The 21,516-nt window shown below is 36.6% G+C and overlaps 3 protein-coding genes across 3 annotated transcripts in view; 2 read left to right on the forward strand and 1 right to left on the reverse strand.

Annotated features, from left to right (window-relative positions):
* LOC137404182 (CAAX prenyl protease 1 homolog) overlaps positions 1-5,687 on the forward strand; it is a 56,389-nt gene extending 50,702 nt beyond the window's left edge. Inside the window, exons 9-10 of the mRNA XM_068090343.1 lie at positions 1,621-1,764; positions 5,463-5,687. Of these exons, the coding sequence (XP_067946444.1) occupies positions 1,621-1,764; positions 5,463-5,687 (369 nt within the window). The remainder of the gene's footprint in view (positions 1-1,620; positions 1,765-5,462) is intronic.
* Positions 5,688-5,778: 91 nt separating this feature from the next.
* Positions 5,779-21,516, reverse strand: part of LOC137404179 (syntaxin-binding protein 5-like) — a 92,901-nt gene continuing 77,163 nt past the window's right edge. Inside the window, exons 22-25 of the mRNA XM_068090338.1 lie at positions 11,503-11,707; positions 10,046-10,170; positions 8,402-8,561; positions 5,779-6,525 (exon numbers count right to left, since the gene is read on the reverse strand). Coding sequence (XP_067946439.1) covers positions 6,432-6,525; positions 8,402-8,561; positions 10,046-10,170; positions 11,503-11,707 — 584 coding nt within the window. The 3' untranslated portion in view covers positions 5,779-6,431. The remainder of the gene's footprint in view (positions 6,526-8,401; positions 8,562-10,045; positions 10,171-11,502; positions 11,708-21,516) is intronic.
* LOC137404180 (ankyrin-3-like) lies at positions 15,529-19,696 on the forward strand. The gene is made up of 2 exons (XM_068090339.1): positions 15,529-15,802; positions 17,455-19,696. The coding sequence occupies exons 1-2, from the start codon at positions 15,627-15,629 to the stop codon at positions 19,481-19,483; spliced, it is 2,205 nt and encodes a 734-aa protein (XP_067946440.1). The 5' UTR covers positions 15,529-15,626; the 3' UTR covers positions 19,484-19,696.

Genomic DNA, 21,516 nt, shown 5'->3' on the forward strand with positions numbered 1-21,516 from the left:
GCCTGGCCTTCCTACTACAGTTTGTTCCTCTGGCGCCTGGCCTTCCTACTACAGTTTGTTCCTCTGGTGTCTGGCCTTCCTACTACATTTTGTTCTTCTGGTGCCTGGCCTTCCTACTACAGTTTGTTCTTCTGGTGCCTGGCCTTCCTACTACAGTTTGTTCCTCTGATGCCTGGCCTTCCTACTACAGTTTGTTCCTCTGGTGCCTGGCCTTCCTACTACAGTTTGTTCCCCTGGTGCCTGGTCTTCCTACTACAGTTTGTTCCTCTGGTGTCTGGCCTTCCTACCACAGTTTTTTCTTCTGGTGCCTGACCTTCCTACTACAGTTTGTTCCTCTGGTGCCTGGTCTTCCTACTACAGTTTGTTCTTCTAGTACCTGGTCTTTCTACTACAGTTTGTTCCCCTGGTGCCTGGCCTTCCTACTACAGTTTGTTCCTCTGGTGCCTGGCCTTCATACTACAGTTTGTTCCTCTGGTGCCTGGCCTTCCTACTACAGTTTGTTCTTCTAGTACCTGGTCTTTCTACTACAGTTTATTCCCCTGGTGCCTGGCCTTCCTACTACAGTTTGTTCCTCTGGTGCCCGGCCTTCCTACTACAGCTTGTTCCACTGGTGCCTGGCCTTCATACTACAGTTTGTTCTTCTAGTGCCTGGCCTTCCTACTACAGTTTGTTCCTTTGGTGCCTGACCTTCCTACTACAGTTTGTTCTTCTGGTGCCTGGCCTTCCTACTACAGTTTGTTCCTCTGGTGTCATCCTTCCTACCGTCATTTGAGTGAATATCTGGTTGACCCAATGTCATCAGTCTCATTTAGGCTTTTTGTCGGTTTTTAAAGCAGAAACGTAACAAATGTTGTATTATATGAAGTAGCTACAACACAATGCCATGTGAATGCCTGTGTATGAACAACTGTGTCATTCACATGGCTCGATTAACATTTATCAGCGTCTTGTCCATACAAAATTTTCCTATTTAGAGATCTGCTGGTTAGCGCTGGTATACAAAATGTTTGTTGCAAATAACAACATGACATAATCAATGAATCGCCACCAAGGTTCTGTGGTGGAAATGCGGTGGTGAAATCAAGGAAATGCAGTTGTAGGCACTAGGGACAATAGTTTAATTTCAAATGATTTAGCATGTGTCTTCCTGTACTTATTTATCAGTGTTACATTAAATGTGCTATCTGAGATTATTCTAGAAGGATATGACATACTCCCAAACAAATAAACTACATGAGGCTTGACTAGTGGGAAAAAATGGTTTGCAGTGTTGTTTGCAGGTTGTATGGTAGTTTTGTCATCTGCCATCTGTAGTATCTGCTATTGTTAGATTCATAATCAGGATTATAAAACCGGATTTCCGGTCTATAAAATAATTAGTAGAAACAGCAATGCCATGTTTTTGCAATAGATTACAAGCCAAGGCGTATTGATTTCACAACTTTTAGAGTATGAATAACTCTGTCATTCACATGGCTCGCATGAAATGTATTAGTGGAATATTCACATACAATTTTTCTATTTAGAGATATGCTGGTTGACGCTTGTTCTTTCAAACAACATTGTGTCTACTCTAGTTGCGTACTACATAAAATCTATCCAATGCATTTATCTTTACAGGCTAATGTTCTGGTGTGCTTTGCTGCCTTTGCATACCTCATCAAGACGACTGCGCTGTATACCGCTTTTGGGTTTTATGATGAGAAGCCAGTTCTGGTTGGACTACTCATCATATTCACATATATCTTTGCTCCATACAACGAGGTATTCACCTACTTGCCCTTAACCATTGCATTTCTATTACTAGTCTTACTACACAATAGATTGTCAGATTATTATCTATAGTTAAGACGTCTCTAGCAACCATTCATGCAGCACTTTAGCCTATCGCTTGCTCATGCCTGTTGCGCCCCCTAAATCAGCATTGGCCCTTCATTTCTTCCCTTATAGTTAGTGTCTGGCTACATATATCAACATTTCTGTTGTCAACAAGCTCGCGACATGTCGAAAATGTGTAGGCTATGAATCGTGATTGTCTACATCAGTCGAGATAAAGCTGATGCATTTCAATTCCATTTTATTCATTTTTAGTGCAAGCTAGCTATGTTTAAGATACACACAGAGCAAGGCTCTACCTAAACGATTATTTGTTAATGGACAAATATATTCTCATTTTTTGAGATTTATGAGCGGCGCTATTATAAACAAGAACTGTTTAAGACATAATTTAGATAATTCTTTAGGTAATTAAATCTGTTGAAAGAAGTTTGTTTTCAATGCATGACACACTCTTATAACGTAAATTTCTTTTACGTAAATTATTATGAATGAAAAGGCTTCACATAAAATTTTGCTTCATATTACATAAGACACTCCACATAAAGTAAAGCGTGGAGTCAGAGCAAGTTCTCAAATTGAATTGGAATAAAGAGAATCCATAGTTAGCCTTAGAATATGTTTTTCTGTATTACCGTACTTGACAGAGAAAATGGCATACAATAGCCATATACAATATTTTATATTCGCAGCGTAGACCGTGCTGTAAAGAATTAAGTGAAAAAGATCCATTTAAATCTACATTGAAAGTGTGCTCTCTCTTTAACTTGATGTAAAGTTATCCGTAATCATGGACTCTAAGCCGATTGTATGTCACAAGAAAAAAGAGAAAGTTGTCAATACAAACCAATAATATCACAGTTACTAAATAATCATAAAATTGAGAAGTTAAGTTTAATTGTTTTCATTTTGAAGGACAAAGGGGTGAGTTTGGGAAAATCTTGGTATGGAGTAAGCTACTTGTGTTTGCAAGTAGGCCTATTTTACGCTTCATTCAACGTAAAATTCTTATAAACTTCAAAGTTCATGGAACATTTTATTTATGCTGTAGTGGGTCTGTTGTAGGTAAATTTATGTGATGAAATCAAAGGTTTTTTGAACTTGACCATTTTTATCGTTAATGTAGTATTTTTCATTAAAATAAGCAATGAAAAAGTTGCACAAGTGTTGTCATATCACAAATAGCTGATCGTCAACATTTGATAATGCATGTATGCTAATATAGTACTTCAATAACAGTACATGCTAGAGGATCTAGTAAGGAGGTCTTAGCCTTTACACGACACGTGAAAAATAGATTGACCAATTCTCATTGGTCAATCTATTTTTCAACATGGCATTTATTATATACTACCGAATGCCCGCCATTGCATGGGTAATAAAAAGCAGCTTATAAACTGCGACAGGTAATGTAGTTTCTATTGACTGAGTTTCTTTATCTAATGAATTTGAGTAACTTGAGCTAGTATCTTGAGATGGTCTGAATCTTTACTATAATAAGACCCATACTTATAACCGTTACGCATCATGATCTCTCATGCAATCATGACCTTTAAGCGTGCAAGTAGTAATCAATAGCACTTTTGCAAGTGCTGCATAAGTATGTGCACAATTATTTCATAGTATGGCAAAGGCCGCATAGTGGTTAGCTCACCTGTCTGCAGAACTGGAGGTTCCGAGTTCTATTCCAGTAGGAAGCAGTTTTTTGTTCCTAGAACTTTATAGCGGTAACTGGACACATGAATGACAGATAAACAAATAAACACTAAGATTTATATTATGTATAGATTAGTTGAACTTCTTTTGGTGGGTCTTAGATTTTATTATAAAAAATGCTCGCTGATTCCTGAAGTGACAGGCAAAAATATCAAGCACTCCTTCATTATACATGTTCACACGAATATGCTAGCATGCACCTCAACATAAACATACACTTGATCACTTTTTATTTCTCCGGTGCTGCTTTAGCTATAATAAGTCTATAGGGAGAGGAAGCTGTCAAAGTGAAGCTTGAAGAGTGGAACCTGGTTTGTGCTAGACCATATTTGAACACTTGACTGGCAGTAAACCATCTGGACCTGGATGGGATTTGCATAGCAGATGCAGCCTTGTAGCTTTTTCCGTACCACCACGTTTCTGGTGTGGTAGTACATTAAATTCGCTACTTTAGAATGAATTTTAATTATTCCAAATTCTTTGCAAGTATTTTTATCACTTTTTCTTTCTAAACTGAACCGAAACAAAAAGTCAAGGTGCTTATTTATTTGTTCTACAGAATATCCGTTGAATATATGTGTGGATGTCACAAGCATACTTAAAAAGTTATCTATAGGTAATACTGGTAGTGTGGTAGGCCTATATCGCTTAATACTGTTCATTCTACCTCTAAGATCGCATCTACCCTCTATGTAAATGTTTGAAAGCGAAAATAGTCACATTGACAACCTTAAATCACACGAACTTTGCTCTGAAGCTGTTGGGTGTGAATTGTTGTGAGATGATAGCGCTGTTCATGTCCGTTGAGTCATGAAGTGTATGGTGTCCTTTTTACAAACACGTTCATAGTAGCAAACATGTGTCACATACATATAGTTGACCAGTACGTAATATATGTGCTAGGCATTTTTGTTTCAAAATATCGATGCACTGTGCTGTCAGCTCTAATAAGTGGAGAAACCTTAGTCTGGCATATCTTTAGGGAGCTAATGCTAGCACTACTAAAAATGACCATTTTTTTCACAGGGGTCATCATTAGTAAGCTTAGTCAATACTTACCAGGGATAATTGTGTGCAAAAGCCTTAGCCAGCAAGGTCATTCACACATCAACACCCATGGGTGCACAGCCGTACCTAATCTGCTAAATAACATTGTGGACTGTTCCAAAATGGAAACTTGGTAATGCATGCGATTGTATGTCTTAAAGGTGAGCTGACACCATTAAAGTGATGCAAATGAAAATGATATCAATTTAAAGCTAAAACATCAAGCTTGAATTTAATATAATTTTTGTCTTTGTGGGCCCACCCTGTCCAGAGATATAATAGTTTGAGTGAGATCCTTGCTTGGAATGCTCAGATTCAAGTGGAAGTACATGACATCTATAGTTGCACTTCCGCAAAGAGACGGTCAGAATAGACAGGCATCATGCTGCAACTTGAATGCAATAGTTGATATCAATAACAAGAGTGACTGGCAGCCGCGCATCTAGTGACATCATTTTGGTACATATTTTTCTTCTGAGCATTTTAGAAGCTCAGAATCTAAGATCTAATCTAAGATCTTCTAAGCTTTTAAAACGTTCAGATCAAGCGAAAGTATGATTATGATGCGTATATTTGCAAAGACCGGCAGAATAGAGGCGCAAAGCGCTGCAACTCGAATGCCATAGCAGATACCAACTATAGCAACCAGCTATGTCATTTCGGTCCTTATGTTTGGCCTGAGTGTTTTAACCTCGATCAAGTTTTATCAATTTTAATCTTGAAACACACTGGTTGTCAGATCACCTAAACTTAAATACAATCGCAACCAATAAAAAATACTGATACTTTTTGATAAAATATAGTTAAATTTCGTGCAAGTTCCTCTTTAAAAAAGCCATTGTAAAAACCAAATCGTATTACAGGTGGAGAGTTTCTTAATGACAATGATGAGCAGACGATTTGAGTTTCAAGCGGATGAATTCGGGAAGAAGCTGGGTTTTGCTAAACTTCTGCAGTCAGCCCTTACAAAGCTACAGAAGGACAACCTTTCTTTCCCGGTAGTTGACTGGCTCTACTCCACTTGGAATTATTCACATCCTCCATTGCTGGAGAGACTAGCGGCTCTCAGCTCCAAGAAAGAATCTTAGACTAAAGAGAGACTCCGCTATTGAACCTACTTTGTACCTCATCATTACACTGGTTCAACAATAAACATTCAAAGTGAAAACCTCTAAAACCTTTTTTCTTAAAATAATGTTTTATTTATAAAATACAAGAATACATCAAAAATTAATAGTCACACAAAATAAAGATTCCTTGCATTGAATCATAATGTAACAGAATTTTAGCATATAGATGCATCTTAAAATAGAACTAACTCTCTATAATACAATAATATCATCACTCTACAATGTGATATGACAGACAAATCCATTTGTTACACAGCCGCACAGCTGTCTTAGTCGCAGTTATCTTCTCTTACGCAAGTGTGTAGGAGATGACAACATCCAGAAGCTTGTTAAGTGACTACGATAATGTAAAGTGATGAACTGATAGTAACACCCTAGTCACCTAATTGCATACAACATAAAACAAAGAATGCATAAACCTTCATGTGTAAATAGAAAGTTCTCTGTATAGGAAAACTCTGTCCGTGTAGATACACCCATCGAGTGCTCACAAGACAATATAAATTTACAATATTGAATAACTTATGACTAGAAACAAGTTCATAGAGTATAAGAGCTGTCTAAAATAGTGATTTAAAGGCATATTGAAATAATAGCACATTACATAACAGTGTCTTTGGTTATTATGTGATACATTCACTAGGTTTGCTAGTATTAAGTCATAGGAAAGAAGTGATTTAGTTAGTAGCACATGTTGAGATGTCAGAATTGGTACCACTTTAGGTTCTTGTAGCGATCAGCCACTATCTCAGCATTTCGGGAGAATTCTTTCGCTCTTTCCTTCAGAGCCTCAGATCTGCAGCATTAGTTATGGTATAGTAAACAGATTGATGCATTCTGTACCCTAAACTTTAACACAACCTAATTAATGGCTAAGTATGATTAAAAAAAACTGTACGACGAACTATTGTCACAACATAAAATCTGTTAAAAGGTTATTTCATAACAATTGTCACAGCGTTTGAAAGTTGCCATTAGCCGTGAGAATTCAAGTTTTCCATCTTACAAACATGAAACCTTTGTTTCAAACTTTCATACTTGCTTTTATTAAACATTAGAAAACAGTTGCCTTAGCAAAAGCAGACTCGTATGTTCATTAATTAATGGCTTTGGTATAAGAATAGGTTTACATGTTAGATTTTTGGATAGAGCGATTGTCAGAGGAATTTTAATAAGTTCATTTTCTAGCTTTCCTTCCAAGCTTTATCATTGGTACTTGGAGTGGAGCCAGGTTGAGGGTGCAGCAGATTAGAGCACGTCATGTGAAAAAAACACTTTGCAGTGGTTCAAAATCAAGCCACTATTCGTCTCATTTCAGAGCTGACCCACAAACTCCATATGAAAAGAGAAAAGTGGTAGGGTAGGCCCACTGCTATTCAGTTTATTGTAGTTTTAGTCGACAACTGTGCGACATTTGTTCACAATTACGATCAAGACCTCGGGATTCCATTACCCTTTGCTCTTCTGTTATAATACTTTCAGACCTGTACAGCTAAGCAGTTGTCAAACCCATGGCACTGATGACTTTTTTCGCAAATCAGTCAAAAATGTTTTTTTTATAAAGTGTCTATAAGCTGAATCAGATCAACTATTACTCACATATTTGCTATCAATTTTCAGTTGAGGTTCTCTTCTTTCAAACGAGCCAATTTGTTGAATTCGCTTGAAACTCACATTTAGTGCTATTATTAATATTACAATTGCAATATTTTTGCCAATATAAAATTGAAATAATTTCACAATGCAATGCAGGCCTACTCATAACCAAAAAACTTATTATTATTTATTTTTTAAAAACTTACTTATTATTTAGGATGCTTAACAAAAACTTGACATAAATTTTTACTCTTAAACTCAGCACGAGGCATTAAAATTTTGAATCAGAGAGTTCATGAATTTGTGTGTAGCAATGAACAACTGAATAATTGACCAAAGGTTCACTCATCCAATCAAAAGCTTGTGATTCTCTTTTTAGAAAACTTAGTCAACACTCGACTGTTAGTTTAGACACCTGTTCATGGCTGTGCCGTGTGTAACAAGCAGCGGGCACAGCAACACTACCTGACCTTCATAGGCATGCCTGAACTGTATTAAACTGCAATCTATGGCTTTTATGGTACTAACAGAATGAATAACCTCTGCTCATGAAAGATTTTACTAATTTTGTGTTCACTCCAGATCGAGTGTTGGACAGGCTTCTAAGCAGTATTAAATTGCCATAACAGAGCAGAACATCATTGAAATACTTCATTGAAATTTCGGTGCATCATGTTGATATGCTTTTTAGTAAAAACATTTGTGGTGGCATTGCAGTTGTGTCTAATTATGGTTAACTTGCCTAAAACAGTTCTGTCACCAATCCTAGTAACAAAAACCAAAGTTGAAAGTGTTCAGAAGTGTTTAAGTCAGTGACACGGAGAATTAAATAGTAAAACTATTGCTAACATTCTGTAAAGATAGATTACATTTATGTTTTGTTCATAAGTATCTAATCTTCATCTTCTGTAAGCTAAAACTAGTTCTGGCAACAAGAGATAAGTTTATCAATCACTATTGGTTCAAATTATCGGTAAGATGAAAAAGTGGATGCTTCACTATTCTTACACGCACCGGATTAACTAACAGTTGAATTCGATATAAATATTTTGTGACAAAGGGCAGCCATAACTAACCGCTCATCTAATCTGCCGAGTTTCTCTCCTCTCTCGTCCAAAGCTATTCTTGTTCTAGCCATTTCCCCCATAACTCCGCTTGTATTAGCCTGGGCTTCTCTCAGGGCTGCTCCGGGTACAAATTTAGCCACACTTCCTGATGCCTTTCCAGCGGAGCCGACTGCAACAGTTTATATGTACCGGATAGATTACATGAAGTCAGCTGTTGCTGCCAAACACGCGCGTTCAAGATAGATCTTAAGCAGTGGCTGTTCATACAGTTGAAACGTATCACTTGTGTGAGCTTATTGCCGATGTGTCGCATCTAAACGAGCATGTTGGTTTTTGTCAGTGGAGAAAAACCGCCGCACGCATGATTTGCCAAGCATTGATCCCCAACAAACTTGATCCCAATTCCATTTTATTCATTTTTAGCGCAAGCTCATTTTATTTGATCTTTGTTTTCAAATGAAGATGAAAGTTTGAAACAAACCGAGATTTATAGAGAAATAAAGATATGCTGGTGTCACTTAGCTGACTACATCTGTTAAAACCTGACATTGTTCAGCCTGATATATTTTATGAAACCAAACTATCTTATATTCAGTTAATTTTCATTGATGCTGGAGGTGACAACTACAGGCAAACATTTTTAATTCACAGTGAAACAATGTAGGCTGCTTTATATGAGAAAAGCAAAAAGCGAATGCCAATTTTCTTTCTTTTACTACATTTTTGTCAAAAGCCTGAATTTTCGGAAAAAAAGTATCAAGGCTTCATTATTATAATAGAAAACAGGCTGTCTTATCTAGCAGCATGCCTGACGTGTATAACAAGACTACCTCTACGTAAATCACAGAATCAATTATAATTTATTAGTGGCCTATGCCTTTTAAGATTTTTAGTGGCATGACCATATAGCTGCTAAATATCTAAAATAACGAACCCATCTGAATAGCTGCATCATTAAACAATCTGATTTTAATCAGCTGTGTTGTAACTTCATGCTGTAAAAAGCTTTCAAAAACAAAAATGACTTTGAAAGTTAGTCGACCAATCTTTATTTTGAGTACAAAATTGGAATCGACGTGTCTGACTTACCTATGAAAAAACCATAAAAACTGTTCGTGGCAATTATGGTTTAATCAATCTGATTTTAATCAGTCATGTTGTAACTTTTCACTTACAGTTTAAATGCTGCAATTGAAGTCTGGAAGAAGTGGGTAGGCTAGCTAATAAACTAATAGGTAGCGCAAACACAGAAACAGTCCATTTATGACAAAACAAAATCACTGAACCAATTATGCTAAACTACAATCAATCTTTTTCTCATATTTTGTTGAATATGATGTCTCACACCGATGTCTCACATTGATGTCTCACACCGATGTCTCACACCGATGTCTCACACCGATGCCTCACACCGATGTCTCACACCGATGTCTCACACCGATGCCTCACACCGATGCCTCACACCGATGTCTCACACCGATGTCTCACACCGATGTCTCACACCGATGTCTGACACTGACGTTACGATTTATATTTTAGAGTTTCTGTAACGATATATTTGTGTTCAAGTTTAAAGCCTTAATGTATCTGACAGTTGGTAACATTGACAGAATAGGCAGGTACTTGTCCTGTGTCATGATACCCTGTACTCACACAACTCTTCCCTATCCAGCTTTGAAGGTCCTGAACCAAACAAGGTCTTGAGAAAGTTCTGCTTGGGGGGCTCAGGATTGTCCTTGGCTAGAAACGGCTCACACTGCATTTCAGGATGAGCTCGGCTGAAACCATAGTTATGAAAGAAATTAGCAGCTTACATATGTGCAGTCATTTAATTGGTGTTGATACATTGTTACTTGTAAAACCTTTTAACAGAATAGATCCATAGATTCAAGGTTAATCAAGATCAGGCAACCTATAATTCAACACTATCACCACCACTACACCACTCACTACCATCACTCACTACCACCACTACACCACTCACAACACCACTCACTACCACCACTACACCACTCACAACACCACTACACCACTCACTACCACCACTACACCACTCACTACCACTCACTACATCACCCACTACCACCACTACACCACTCACTACCACCACTCACTACCACCACTACACCACTCACTACCACCACTCACAACCACCACTCACTACACCACTACTGTACCATCACTACACCAATCACTACCACCACTACACCACTAGCATTTTAGCATTTGAAGCATTTTATAAGGCCTCGTGAAGTAGAAGACTTTCACACAAAAAAATGTGCATCACTAGTTTTAGCTATAGTATTCCAGTTATAGAACACTAGTTTTAGCTATAGTATTCCAGTTATAGAACACTAGTTTTAGCTAGAGTATTCCAGGTATAGAACACTAGTTTTAGCTATAGTATTCCAGGTATAGAACACTAGTTTTAGCTATAGTATTCCAGGTATAGAACACTAGTTTTAGCTATAGTATTCCAGGTATAGAACACTAGTTTTAGCTATAGTACTCCAGGTATAGAACACTAGTTTTAGCTGTAGTATTCCAGGTATAGAACACTAGTTTTAGCTACACTATTCTTAGAAAAACTACTTGAGTCAGGTACTCTAGGCAGTGGCCAATGAAGTTTAGTCAACAGCTTACAGCCGTAGCTGAAAGGTTGGTATTTGGTAGATGCGTTTTATGGCACCAGATCCAGTAGGTTGGTCCTGATTCTCTAACGGTTTTATCTCTCTAGCATTTTATTGGCTAACTTTGTCAGCACCGACCCCACTTCTTGCTTTTGGAAAAGTTACCAAACATAATTGAACAGTCTATTGGATAACTATGTTCATGATTGACAAAACAGAAAAGGTACATTAATATTTAGTCCTTAACTCAACTCCTTTGTTACAGATAGTGTTAGTATTATTGTGAAATGCTGAGTTTGTACAATGCATTAAGGAGACGACGACAACGAGAGTCGATAAGAATCGACTAGATGAACATCTGTGTCATAAAGTCTCACTAAGTGCAAACAAGACACGATGCATTAGTAAGGGCTGTTTTAGTTAGCTCCAGCAGTTAGTACCAGCAGGTACAAGCAGGTAGATGAAATGAGGAATACTCACCACATGTCAGCAGAGACAGTGATCTTTTGCACCTCATTCGCAGAACACATGTACATCGCGTGTCCATGGTTGCTAAATCCAAATGTGCGGAGAACTCGGATGTGCAGATCGGCAAAGAAATTATAGTTGAGAAGGGGGCGGAGTGAGGGCAGGCTGTAGATTAGGAGTGTGCCAGTGCTGCTAAGGCAGGCGAGGCAGGGGCTCTCTGCAATTGTGTATGTATAGCAATAGAACGAGGAAGGCTTGGAGCTAAACCAGCTAGGAGACCCCCTAGCCGTGGCATTATTCAGAGAAATCTTACATAAAGCATACAACTATCTAATGCTAAACAAACCATTTAAATGGTAAGTCAATTTGTATCATAATAATTAGACTCTAAAACCTGATAAACCCCAACATAGCATTATTATTTCTAATACTTCAATCACTGGGAAACCAGTCTTTTTTATTTGCAATTGCGAATAAGAAATGGCATGCAGTCATCGACGAAGCCTGGTACCATATAGCAATGGCAAACACCACTTTTTTTCCGAATTTTTTTTTCTCACTTGAGTCATTTTATCGCAGATTTAAGAATCATGGGTGACGATAATAATTATTAATTGTCAACTATTCAGACATACTGCAAAACGAATTTAACTGCAAAGATTTCAGCAGTTCAGTAAAATATACTGACAAATCATTTTATGCCATACAATATGGATTTGTTTTCTCTTGCTAATTTCAGTACAAAATATCATACTCAGTACAACAGACACTACCCTACTTACAAACAATCGTGCTACGAACTACGGTAAATAAGTACTTACAACGGTGTTGTAAGTATGCAAAAAATAGTTCGTAAAGAAAAATGGTAGATACGAACGGTGTTGTAAGTATGCAAAAATGTTCGTACAGAGATGCCGCAAGTTCGATTTTGTATTGTGCATTCTTTTCCGAGTAGTGCGGCTCTCCGATGCTGATACCGATGTGCAGCAACACTTTTGAAAAAATACATTACCATTTCTTTTACCATAGTACTGGTTCTCTCCAGTTGTATACACCTTTATAGAGCAATATAATGTATAGTTGTATACACCTTTATAGAGCAATATAATGTCTAGTTGTATACACTTTTAACGAGCAATATAATGTATAGTTGTATACACCTTTATAGAGCAATATAATGTATAGTTGTATACACATTTATAGAGCAATATAATGTATAGTTGTATACACCTTTATAGAGCAATATAATGTATAGTTGTATACACATTTATAGAGCAATATAATGTATAGTTGTATACACTTTTAACGAGCAATATAATGTATAGTTGTATACACCTTTATAGAGCAATATAATGTATAGTTGTATACACATTTATAGAGCAATATAATGTATAGTTGTATACACATTTATAGAGCAATATAATGTATAGTTGTATACACATTTATAGAGCAATATAATGTATAGTTGTATACACATTTATAGAGCAATATAATGTATAGTTGTATACACATTTATAGAGCAATATAATGCATAGTTGTATACACATTTATAGAGCAATATAATGTATAGTTGTATACACATTTATAGAGCAATATAATGTATAGTTGTATACACATTTATAGAGCAATATAATGTATAATTGTATACACATTTATAGAGCAATATAATGTATAGTTGTATACACATTTATAGAGCAATATAATGTATAGTTGTATACACATTTATAGAGCAATATAATGTATAGTTGTATACACCTTTATAGAGCAATATAATGTATAGTTGTATACACATTTATAGAGCAATATAATGTATAGTTGTATACACCTTTATGGAGCAATATAATGTATAGTTGTATACACATTTATAGAGCAATATAATGTCTAGTTGTATACACCTTTATAGAGCAATATAATGTATAGTTGTATACACATTTATAGAGCAATATAATGTATAGTTGTATACACATTTATAGAGCAATATAATGCATAGTTGTATACACATTTATAGAGCAATATAATGTATAGTTGTATACACATTTATAGAGCAATATAATGTATAGTTGTATACACATTTATAGAGCAATATAATGTATAATTGTATACACATTTATAGAGCAATATAATGTATAGTTGTATACACATTTATAGAGCAATATAATGTATAGTTGTATACACATTTATAGAGCAATATAATGTATAGTTGTATACACCTTTATAGAGCAATATAATGTATAGTTGTATACACATTTATAGAGCAATATAATGTATAGTTGTATACACCTTTATAGAGCAATATAATGTATAGTTGTATACACATTTATAGAGCAATATAATGTATAGTTGTATACACCTTTATAGAGCAATATAATGTATAGTTGTATACACATTTATAGAGCAATATAATGTATAATTGTATACACATTTATAGAGCAATATAATGTATAGTTGTATACACATTTATAGAGCAATATAATGTATAGTTGTATACACATTTATAGAGCAATATAATGTATAGTTGTATACACCTTTATAGAGCAATATAATGTATAGTTGTATACACATTTATAGAGCAATATAATGTATAGCTGTATACACATTTATAGAGCAATATAATGTCTAGTAAAATTGCAGTACAAACCAATATAGGTTACTTATACAAGCCTTAAACCATAACTGTCACATACAACTTTTATCGTATATTCTAGGTAAATCAGCCACGCTGATTCCGATTTTGTACTCAAAATAAAGATTGGTCCACTAACCTTCAAAGTCATTTAGGCTTTTTTAAAGCGTTTCAATATCCGTTTCGAAAACAACACAATCGGCATTACAAGCTCCGCCCATAAATATGTGACGAAACCTAGCTTTTTCAGGAACGGAAGTTAGGAATGTTTAGACCGATTTAGAATAATAGAGATGGGTGTCTTAAAACTCATTATTATCTAAATCCAGCCTGTAAAATAATTTCAGTTTGTTATAAAAAGTATATAAACTATTTAAAATTGCTCGTAGCTTGTTACATGATGTTTAAAGGGGCTGAACCCCGAGAAAAATGAGCTCAAAAAGCGCGGTTTTATCACAAGCAAGCGTTGTTATCGCGCTTTTTTAAATATGCAATGCTAAGCTTATCTACCTTTCAGAAAAGACTGATATTATTTTTATGGCTGAATTTAGATACTAATGGATTTTAAAACACCCATCTCTGTTATTCTAAATCGGCCTAAACATCCCTACGTAAGTTCTGTTCCTAAAAAGCTAGGTTACGTCACGTATTTATGGGCGGAGCTTGTTGTGCCGATCGTGTTGTTTTCGAGACCGATATTAAAGCGCTGTAAAAAATCCTTCATTACTCTAAAAGTTAGTGGACTAATCTTTAATTTAAGTGCAAAATCGGAATCAGCGTGTCTGATTTACCTAGTAAATACAATAAAAGTTGTTCGTGACAGTTATGGTGTAATTAAACATACTTATATCATCCTTAAACATACATTCCGTACAAATAACTAGCTGAGACAACTTACGAAACAATTCGCTTAACGAATGGCTGTTCGGAACGTATCTCATTCGTAAGTTGGGGAGCATCTGTACTTCGTAATTTAATGTCGTTTACAAACGATTGCAATAAACAGCGTGACATAAACAACTACGACCGCTCGCAAACGGAACTTTTAAAACAGACCTTCAGCTAGCACAATCGGCTAGCGCTATTCAAACCAAAGCATTGGCATATTTTATAGTAAATTCCTAATCTATCATTTTCCCAATATTAAACAAAAATACAACATTTATATATTATTATTTATATAACTAGTTATTTATATAAATAGTTTGGGCATTCATTGAAGCGTCTTGTCTCGCTAACCATCTTAGCAGTCCTCCATGTAACAATGTATGTAACCATCAACTCGGCACGCGATAGGCCAGATCAAGAGATACCTTCATGCATCACCGCTCCTGAAGGAACTACTTAGGGACTAAGGTATAGAGAGATATAGGACAGTCGTACTACAGCCCCGTGTATATACAGCTAGATCCAAGTTGAAGCTCTGATAACAACAGATAAACTAGTGAGAGCTAAATGGGTCTTCGCTTCCGCTAATAGTCAGTTGAATAAGGATAGTGAGTGAGAACAGGCCATGGAGGAAACTACGGGAAGACAGGACAATGAGTTCGCTAAACGTGCACAAAACAGCGGAAGTGATGGAGAGAGGCGGGAGGGACAAGGGAATAAAAAAGTCAGTGGTTCAAAAGGGAAGCATAATAGAGATCCTGGAAAAGGCCTGACCACGAAGAAGCCCTCGACAAAAGACAGGTGAGCAAGCATGAACACGTGATCTGGTAGGAATTAGTACTAGTATGAAAGTTGTTTGTCCGGTGGGGCCTGAACAACTTACTGAATATTACTGTAGATCTAACAAACAGGATGGATACTAAATATAATTATAGATTTGATAAGCCTAGCGTCTCGACTAGCCGACGAGCCTCATCATGCTGTACCTAAAAATGAAGCTTTGGTTTTCTTTTTTCATTTAATTAATACTATAACTATATTTATTTTTGCCTAATGCTATATTTCTACAAGTTGATGAAATATTTTATCGTTGCAAAATAACACCAACATGGTATGTATGTATTTATTTTTATTATTTTAATATACAACAAATAAAGACAAGAAATCAACAGTAAACAGGTACACATGGTAAACATTATGGTAAACATTATTGTCGCTATAATGAATGACTGGGGTGTGAGCTAGATTAGCACGAGCTATTGAGAGTACTGGAGCTACTGAAAGTACAGTGCGAGTACTGAGAGTACAGTGTGAGTACTGAGAGTACAGTGCGAGTACTGAGAGTACAGTGCGAGTACTGAGAGTACAGTGCGAGTACTGAGAGTACAGTGCGAGTACTGAGAGTACAGTGCGAGTACTGAGAGTACAGTGTGAGGACTGTAACTAGCATATAACTAGTAGGCTATGCTACATGAGAAAATAATAATGGTCGGTAAAGTTGCCTTTTAGTATCTTTGGTCAATGACCGCATCCCATTTTGGTTCATAATTAAGACTGAGAGACCAGATCTTTTGGTAGCCGAAAAAAATATAAAAGCCTGGTGAAGCTAGACTGTTACAACATATAACAAGCCAAGGTGCATCAACCTGCAGTGTGTTCATAACAAGAACAGCTCTATGTCATTCACAATGATCTCTTAGAAGTTAAGTGACTCACACCCTTCAAGTTTTTCTAATTAGAGGCATGACTAAAGATCGGCTGGATTGAGACTCAAGAGCTTACCCGGTAACACTAACTTCGCATATGATTGGTTAGCTCAGCAATTCAATAAAAAGTAATTACTGAAATTTCTTTGATCGATCGAGCTAGTATTAGGTAATTTTGCATTTAGGCAAACAAACAGAAATAGAAATGAAATGCAAAATTATCAAAATTTAATTTATACTGCAATACCTATCTATTTAAAAAATTACATATTTTTGTAATTGAGAATTGACTGCTTGTGTACGGAATGATATCGGCAATTTTGAACATTCGTTCATCGTCTATGACCAAGTTTAAAATGTTAGTGAAAGAGATTCATGTCTGCTAGAATATCTTGATAGCTTTATTATAAAATACTTGACATCTAAACTGACCAGAAATTATTGCCTAAAGCTGCTCACATTTTCAACAAAAAGATTAAAAGAGAAATAATGTACGTAACCATTTACACATGTACGTATGTGTCAATTTACACATGTACGTATGTGTCAATTGGTAAGGAATTGGGAAAAAATCTAAGAGCAGATTATCAGCTAGCCTGCAAATCTTAAGCAACGGATGAGGCATATGATGACAATAGCTGACCAATCACGAAGACTGACTTACCACGATGATAATAACTGACCAATCACGAAGACTGACTTACCGCTACAATGAAAATTTCCTCATATTACTTTGTCTGATTTTAGTGATTATGCGGAGGTGATGGGTGCATACCAGAAGCTTTCTATGGCTAACAAGAAAGAGAAACGCAAGTCAAAAAAGGAGCAAAAGCTCGGAGGAAAGATCCTTGAAGGCAATGATGAAGAGTTTGCAGTCTACGCTCGAGCGGTAGAGAAGAACATTAGCTCTGAAAGAAAGTTGACAGAAATGAGACTGGGTTATATCAATCAGCTGCGATCAACAGAAAATCGTACAAATGCTCATTTGCAGACGATGGCGAATCAGCTGGTGCCTAAGGCCGAGGATATGACTGATAGCGACTCAGCAATTATGCTGTCGGCGATTGAGGATGGCAATTTGGACTTGATACGCAAGTTTCTGAAAGAGTTGAAGCCATCAGCAAAGAAGAACCTTCTAGAGACTAGGATCTGCGCCAAAAATGGTCAAACCTTCCTACAGATTGCTTTAGTTAATAGCAAGTACGAAACATTTGAAGAGCTGCGCATGAACATGAGCAAGGAAAGCAGATGCGATGCAACAGAACTGACAGATGCGCAGGGTGAAAATCTTTTACACGTGGCCTGCTCAAAAAGTAATCTTTTGACAATTCAAAGGATTCTATCAAATTACAGCAAAGATGACAGGCAATGGCTCATCATGACTACAAATGACAAGGGAGATAATTGTCTTACAAAATCCATCAACAACCCCAATTGTGAAGTATTTATGTTCTTGTTAAAACAGTTCAATTCCGAAGAGCTGTTGTGGAGTTTAATACGAGAACAGAACAGAGTTGGAGAGACAGTTGGCCATCTTGTTGTCATGCAATCAACCAAAGCGTCTTGCCAAATGCTTCAGGCTCTCATCGCAGTCGCTAAAAGAATGGATAAGGTGAAAGAGTTTCTATTTCAGGAGGGTTCTCCTTGCACGCTGTTGCACTCATCGGTTACAGCTAGCATGCTCGACTATGACCAAGAAGGGAATGTTCTAACCAACATCTGCCTTCTGCTTTCAACTGCTGATCTCATTCACAGCAGACACTCACTCCTCTGGTGTCAACAGGAAGCTGGAAAAATGACAAATGCGCCGCAACCAACTGCGCTGTTTCGACTCGTCTGCATTAAAGACCAATATCAGGGTAGAGTATGTCAGCAGCTGCTGGCTCAAGTAGATGACAAAATAAAATATATCATGGCTAAAGAACCAGCCACAGGGCAAAATTGTCTTCATGGGGCAGCGCGGTCCGACAATGAACCACTCCTCAAGATCCTCCTTAGACACATTCCGTCTAAGCAGCAGATGGCTTGCTTGACTGTTGGAGCCAAGGATGGCCACACTCCGCTACACATTGCAGCATCAGACAATGTTTCGGTACAAGCCTTTAAAACTATCATCGATCATTTGAGCCAGAACGAGCGCCAGCAGGTAGTACTGAGCACCGAGGAGCATGGTAACACCCCCATTCTCATAGCATTCATCGAGGGCAACATTGGCCTCGTGAACATGATCATGAGGGAAGATTGGCTGCCACAGAGAATGATATTTCCGCTCATGAGTGCAAGAAATAATGCCGGCTGGACTATTATTCACCTCTCCTGCATTAGGCTTGTAGGGGACAGTCTCACGGACTCCGTACTGAAATTCCTTCACGGGTTCCCAGGAGTAAACCTAAAAGCTTTAGTTAATCATGCCGACTTCAATGGTAATACAGTGTTACACCTTGCAGCACTTCTCTACCGACCAGGAGTCGTCTCATCAATATTCCAGTACTTACGCGCATCTGAACATAGACTTATTCTAACAAAGAAAAACAAGGACGGTTTAGTCGCTTCACAACTCTGCAATATGAGCGATCTCGTCGTGCTCAAGTACCTGGAGCCCCTGACATTAGTTGGCTGGCCGGATGGCGCTATCAGCGCAAAGAGAGATCATGCACGCAAGTTGGCCACTCAAGCAGAGCTAAGGAGACAGGAAGAGATATATCATATTCCACAGAATGACCAAGACCCAAACGTTGAATATGAATTAGAGGCTATAGAAATTTATTGGGAGTGAAATTACAGCCAATGTCAGTTATACTTTCTATTAATGCAAGATTTCTACACACATTTAGTATCTCGTATGCCAACATGTTTTACATAGTCACGAAATACTAAGCGTATAAATTATTAACAACAATCAGACTTTAAACACTGACTTATGACCCACGAGCTTCCCTGATACTTGTAGTGAAATTCCTTATTCTCTGCATCGACAGCAAATCAGATTATGTGGTCAGAGAATGACAATAAATTTGAAATTTGTTCATCCACACACTTGCATACAGTAAAGAGAATAGAGATTAGCTGGTAGATGTGGAGAGAAAGTTCTCATGAATCAATTATCATTTTTCACAACTTCTGCACATTTTATTGATGTGTAAAAATGAGCAGCGATTACGATTAGTTTAAGGAAACTAAAAAGAAGGATAACTCATAGATGTTCCAATATGGACTTATAACGTTTCATGCCACCGAAATACTAAATTGATCATTAATACTGAATTGATCATTAATACGAATTGATCATAATGCGAATTGGCCATACGAATTGATCATTAATATCTTGAAATAAACCAACAATTAATGACTTTATCGTAAACCCCAAACACAGCATTAGTTTAGCATTAATAATAAATTAACTTCATATAATGATAATTGTGTAAACTACAATAAAGAATATCATTTATATATGGATTATATTTTTATTTATGCCAGCTGAGCAACAAAAAACTGGTTGAAAGATTGATTTCTATGAAAGATGCTGGAGGTATGATGATAAGAATGATCAAATTACTAGAAATTGTAACAACAGAATATTGCTATAAAAGAACATTATGGCTTTTGTTGAAAATAGTACGTAGCTTATACAAATGTGGTAACTAGGGAAGTCACATTAGCTGAGCAATGCAGTTCGGACTAACTCAGTCCCGTCATTAGTTGTAACACAGTTGTAATACAGTCGTAATACAGTCGTAATACAGCTGTAATACAGTCGTAATACAGCTGTAATACAGTCGTAATACAGTCGTAATACAGTTGTAATACAGTCGTAATAGTTGTAACACAGTTGTAATCAGTAATATCAAACAATCCATTCTAAAAAATTGTCTAGTTGAACAACCTTCACAAATAATCTTCAGACTACAGACAACCGAAGGGAATCGGTTATAAATTCGAATTTGTGATTTGAAGTCTGAACTTTGAATAGTAGCTAGGGCCTATAAGGAGACCACCCAAATCAAAAGGAACTTGAAATAAACATTGCCTCATTTGAATTACTTATATGATAATGAGCTCTTAATTCCTTGTTTGGCACATTTGACTAACGATGTTGCATCAGCATTACATGAGCCTGGATTGAGCCATCATGGCGTTATCTATTTCATGGGTCAGAGGTCAATTAGATGAAATCTCACCAATTCTTATTGAGTTTATCCCATGACCAAACACGAGCGAAGCGATTGTTTGGGAGCTTTATGATAAATGCATATGTGCACACAACTCACGAAAATTATTCATCAACACCGTCGCAAACCCTTGTACCGAAATCTCGACAAATTTAACCATTTTTCAATGAAGCCGTTTAAGTATAATAACGATACAAAACACATATAAACCTATTTAAATATGTTACAAGTCTTTGAAATTTGTAGACAATATCCTAAACTTTACCTATCTGATTGAATAATACATAACTAGACAGATTAATTTGGCCTAAAATCGCTATTAAAACCTGACAAGCTTTTTTAATCAAAATTTAGACCGGCCAACGAAACGCCAATAAAGTCGTGCGACCGAGAGTAGAACCATTAAAAAAACGTGCACATTTCACCAGCATATGGTATTGTCCAATTGCCGAAGGTTTATAATATCATTCCGTTTTTAATATCTTGCAAAATATTTAATTAAGTATATAAGAATAATCATTCGATTTTATAAAATTATTATAAGATTTAATTATAAGAATGATCATTCGAATTTATTTATCCGAAGGTTTCTGTAATAAACGTAAACCGTTTGAGGCGTAGACCGATTTACAAGTACGAA

This window comes from Watersipora subatra, chromosome 9, assembly GCF_963576615.1.
Source record: "Watersipora subatra chromosome 9, tzWatSuba1.1, whole genome shotgun sequence".
Taxonomy (NCBI): domain Eukaryota; kingdom Metazoa; phylum Bryozoa; class Gymnolaemata; order Cheilostomatida; family Watersiporidae; genus Watersipora; species Watersipora subatra.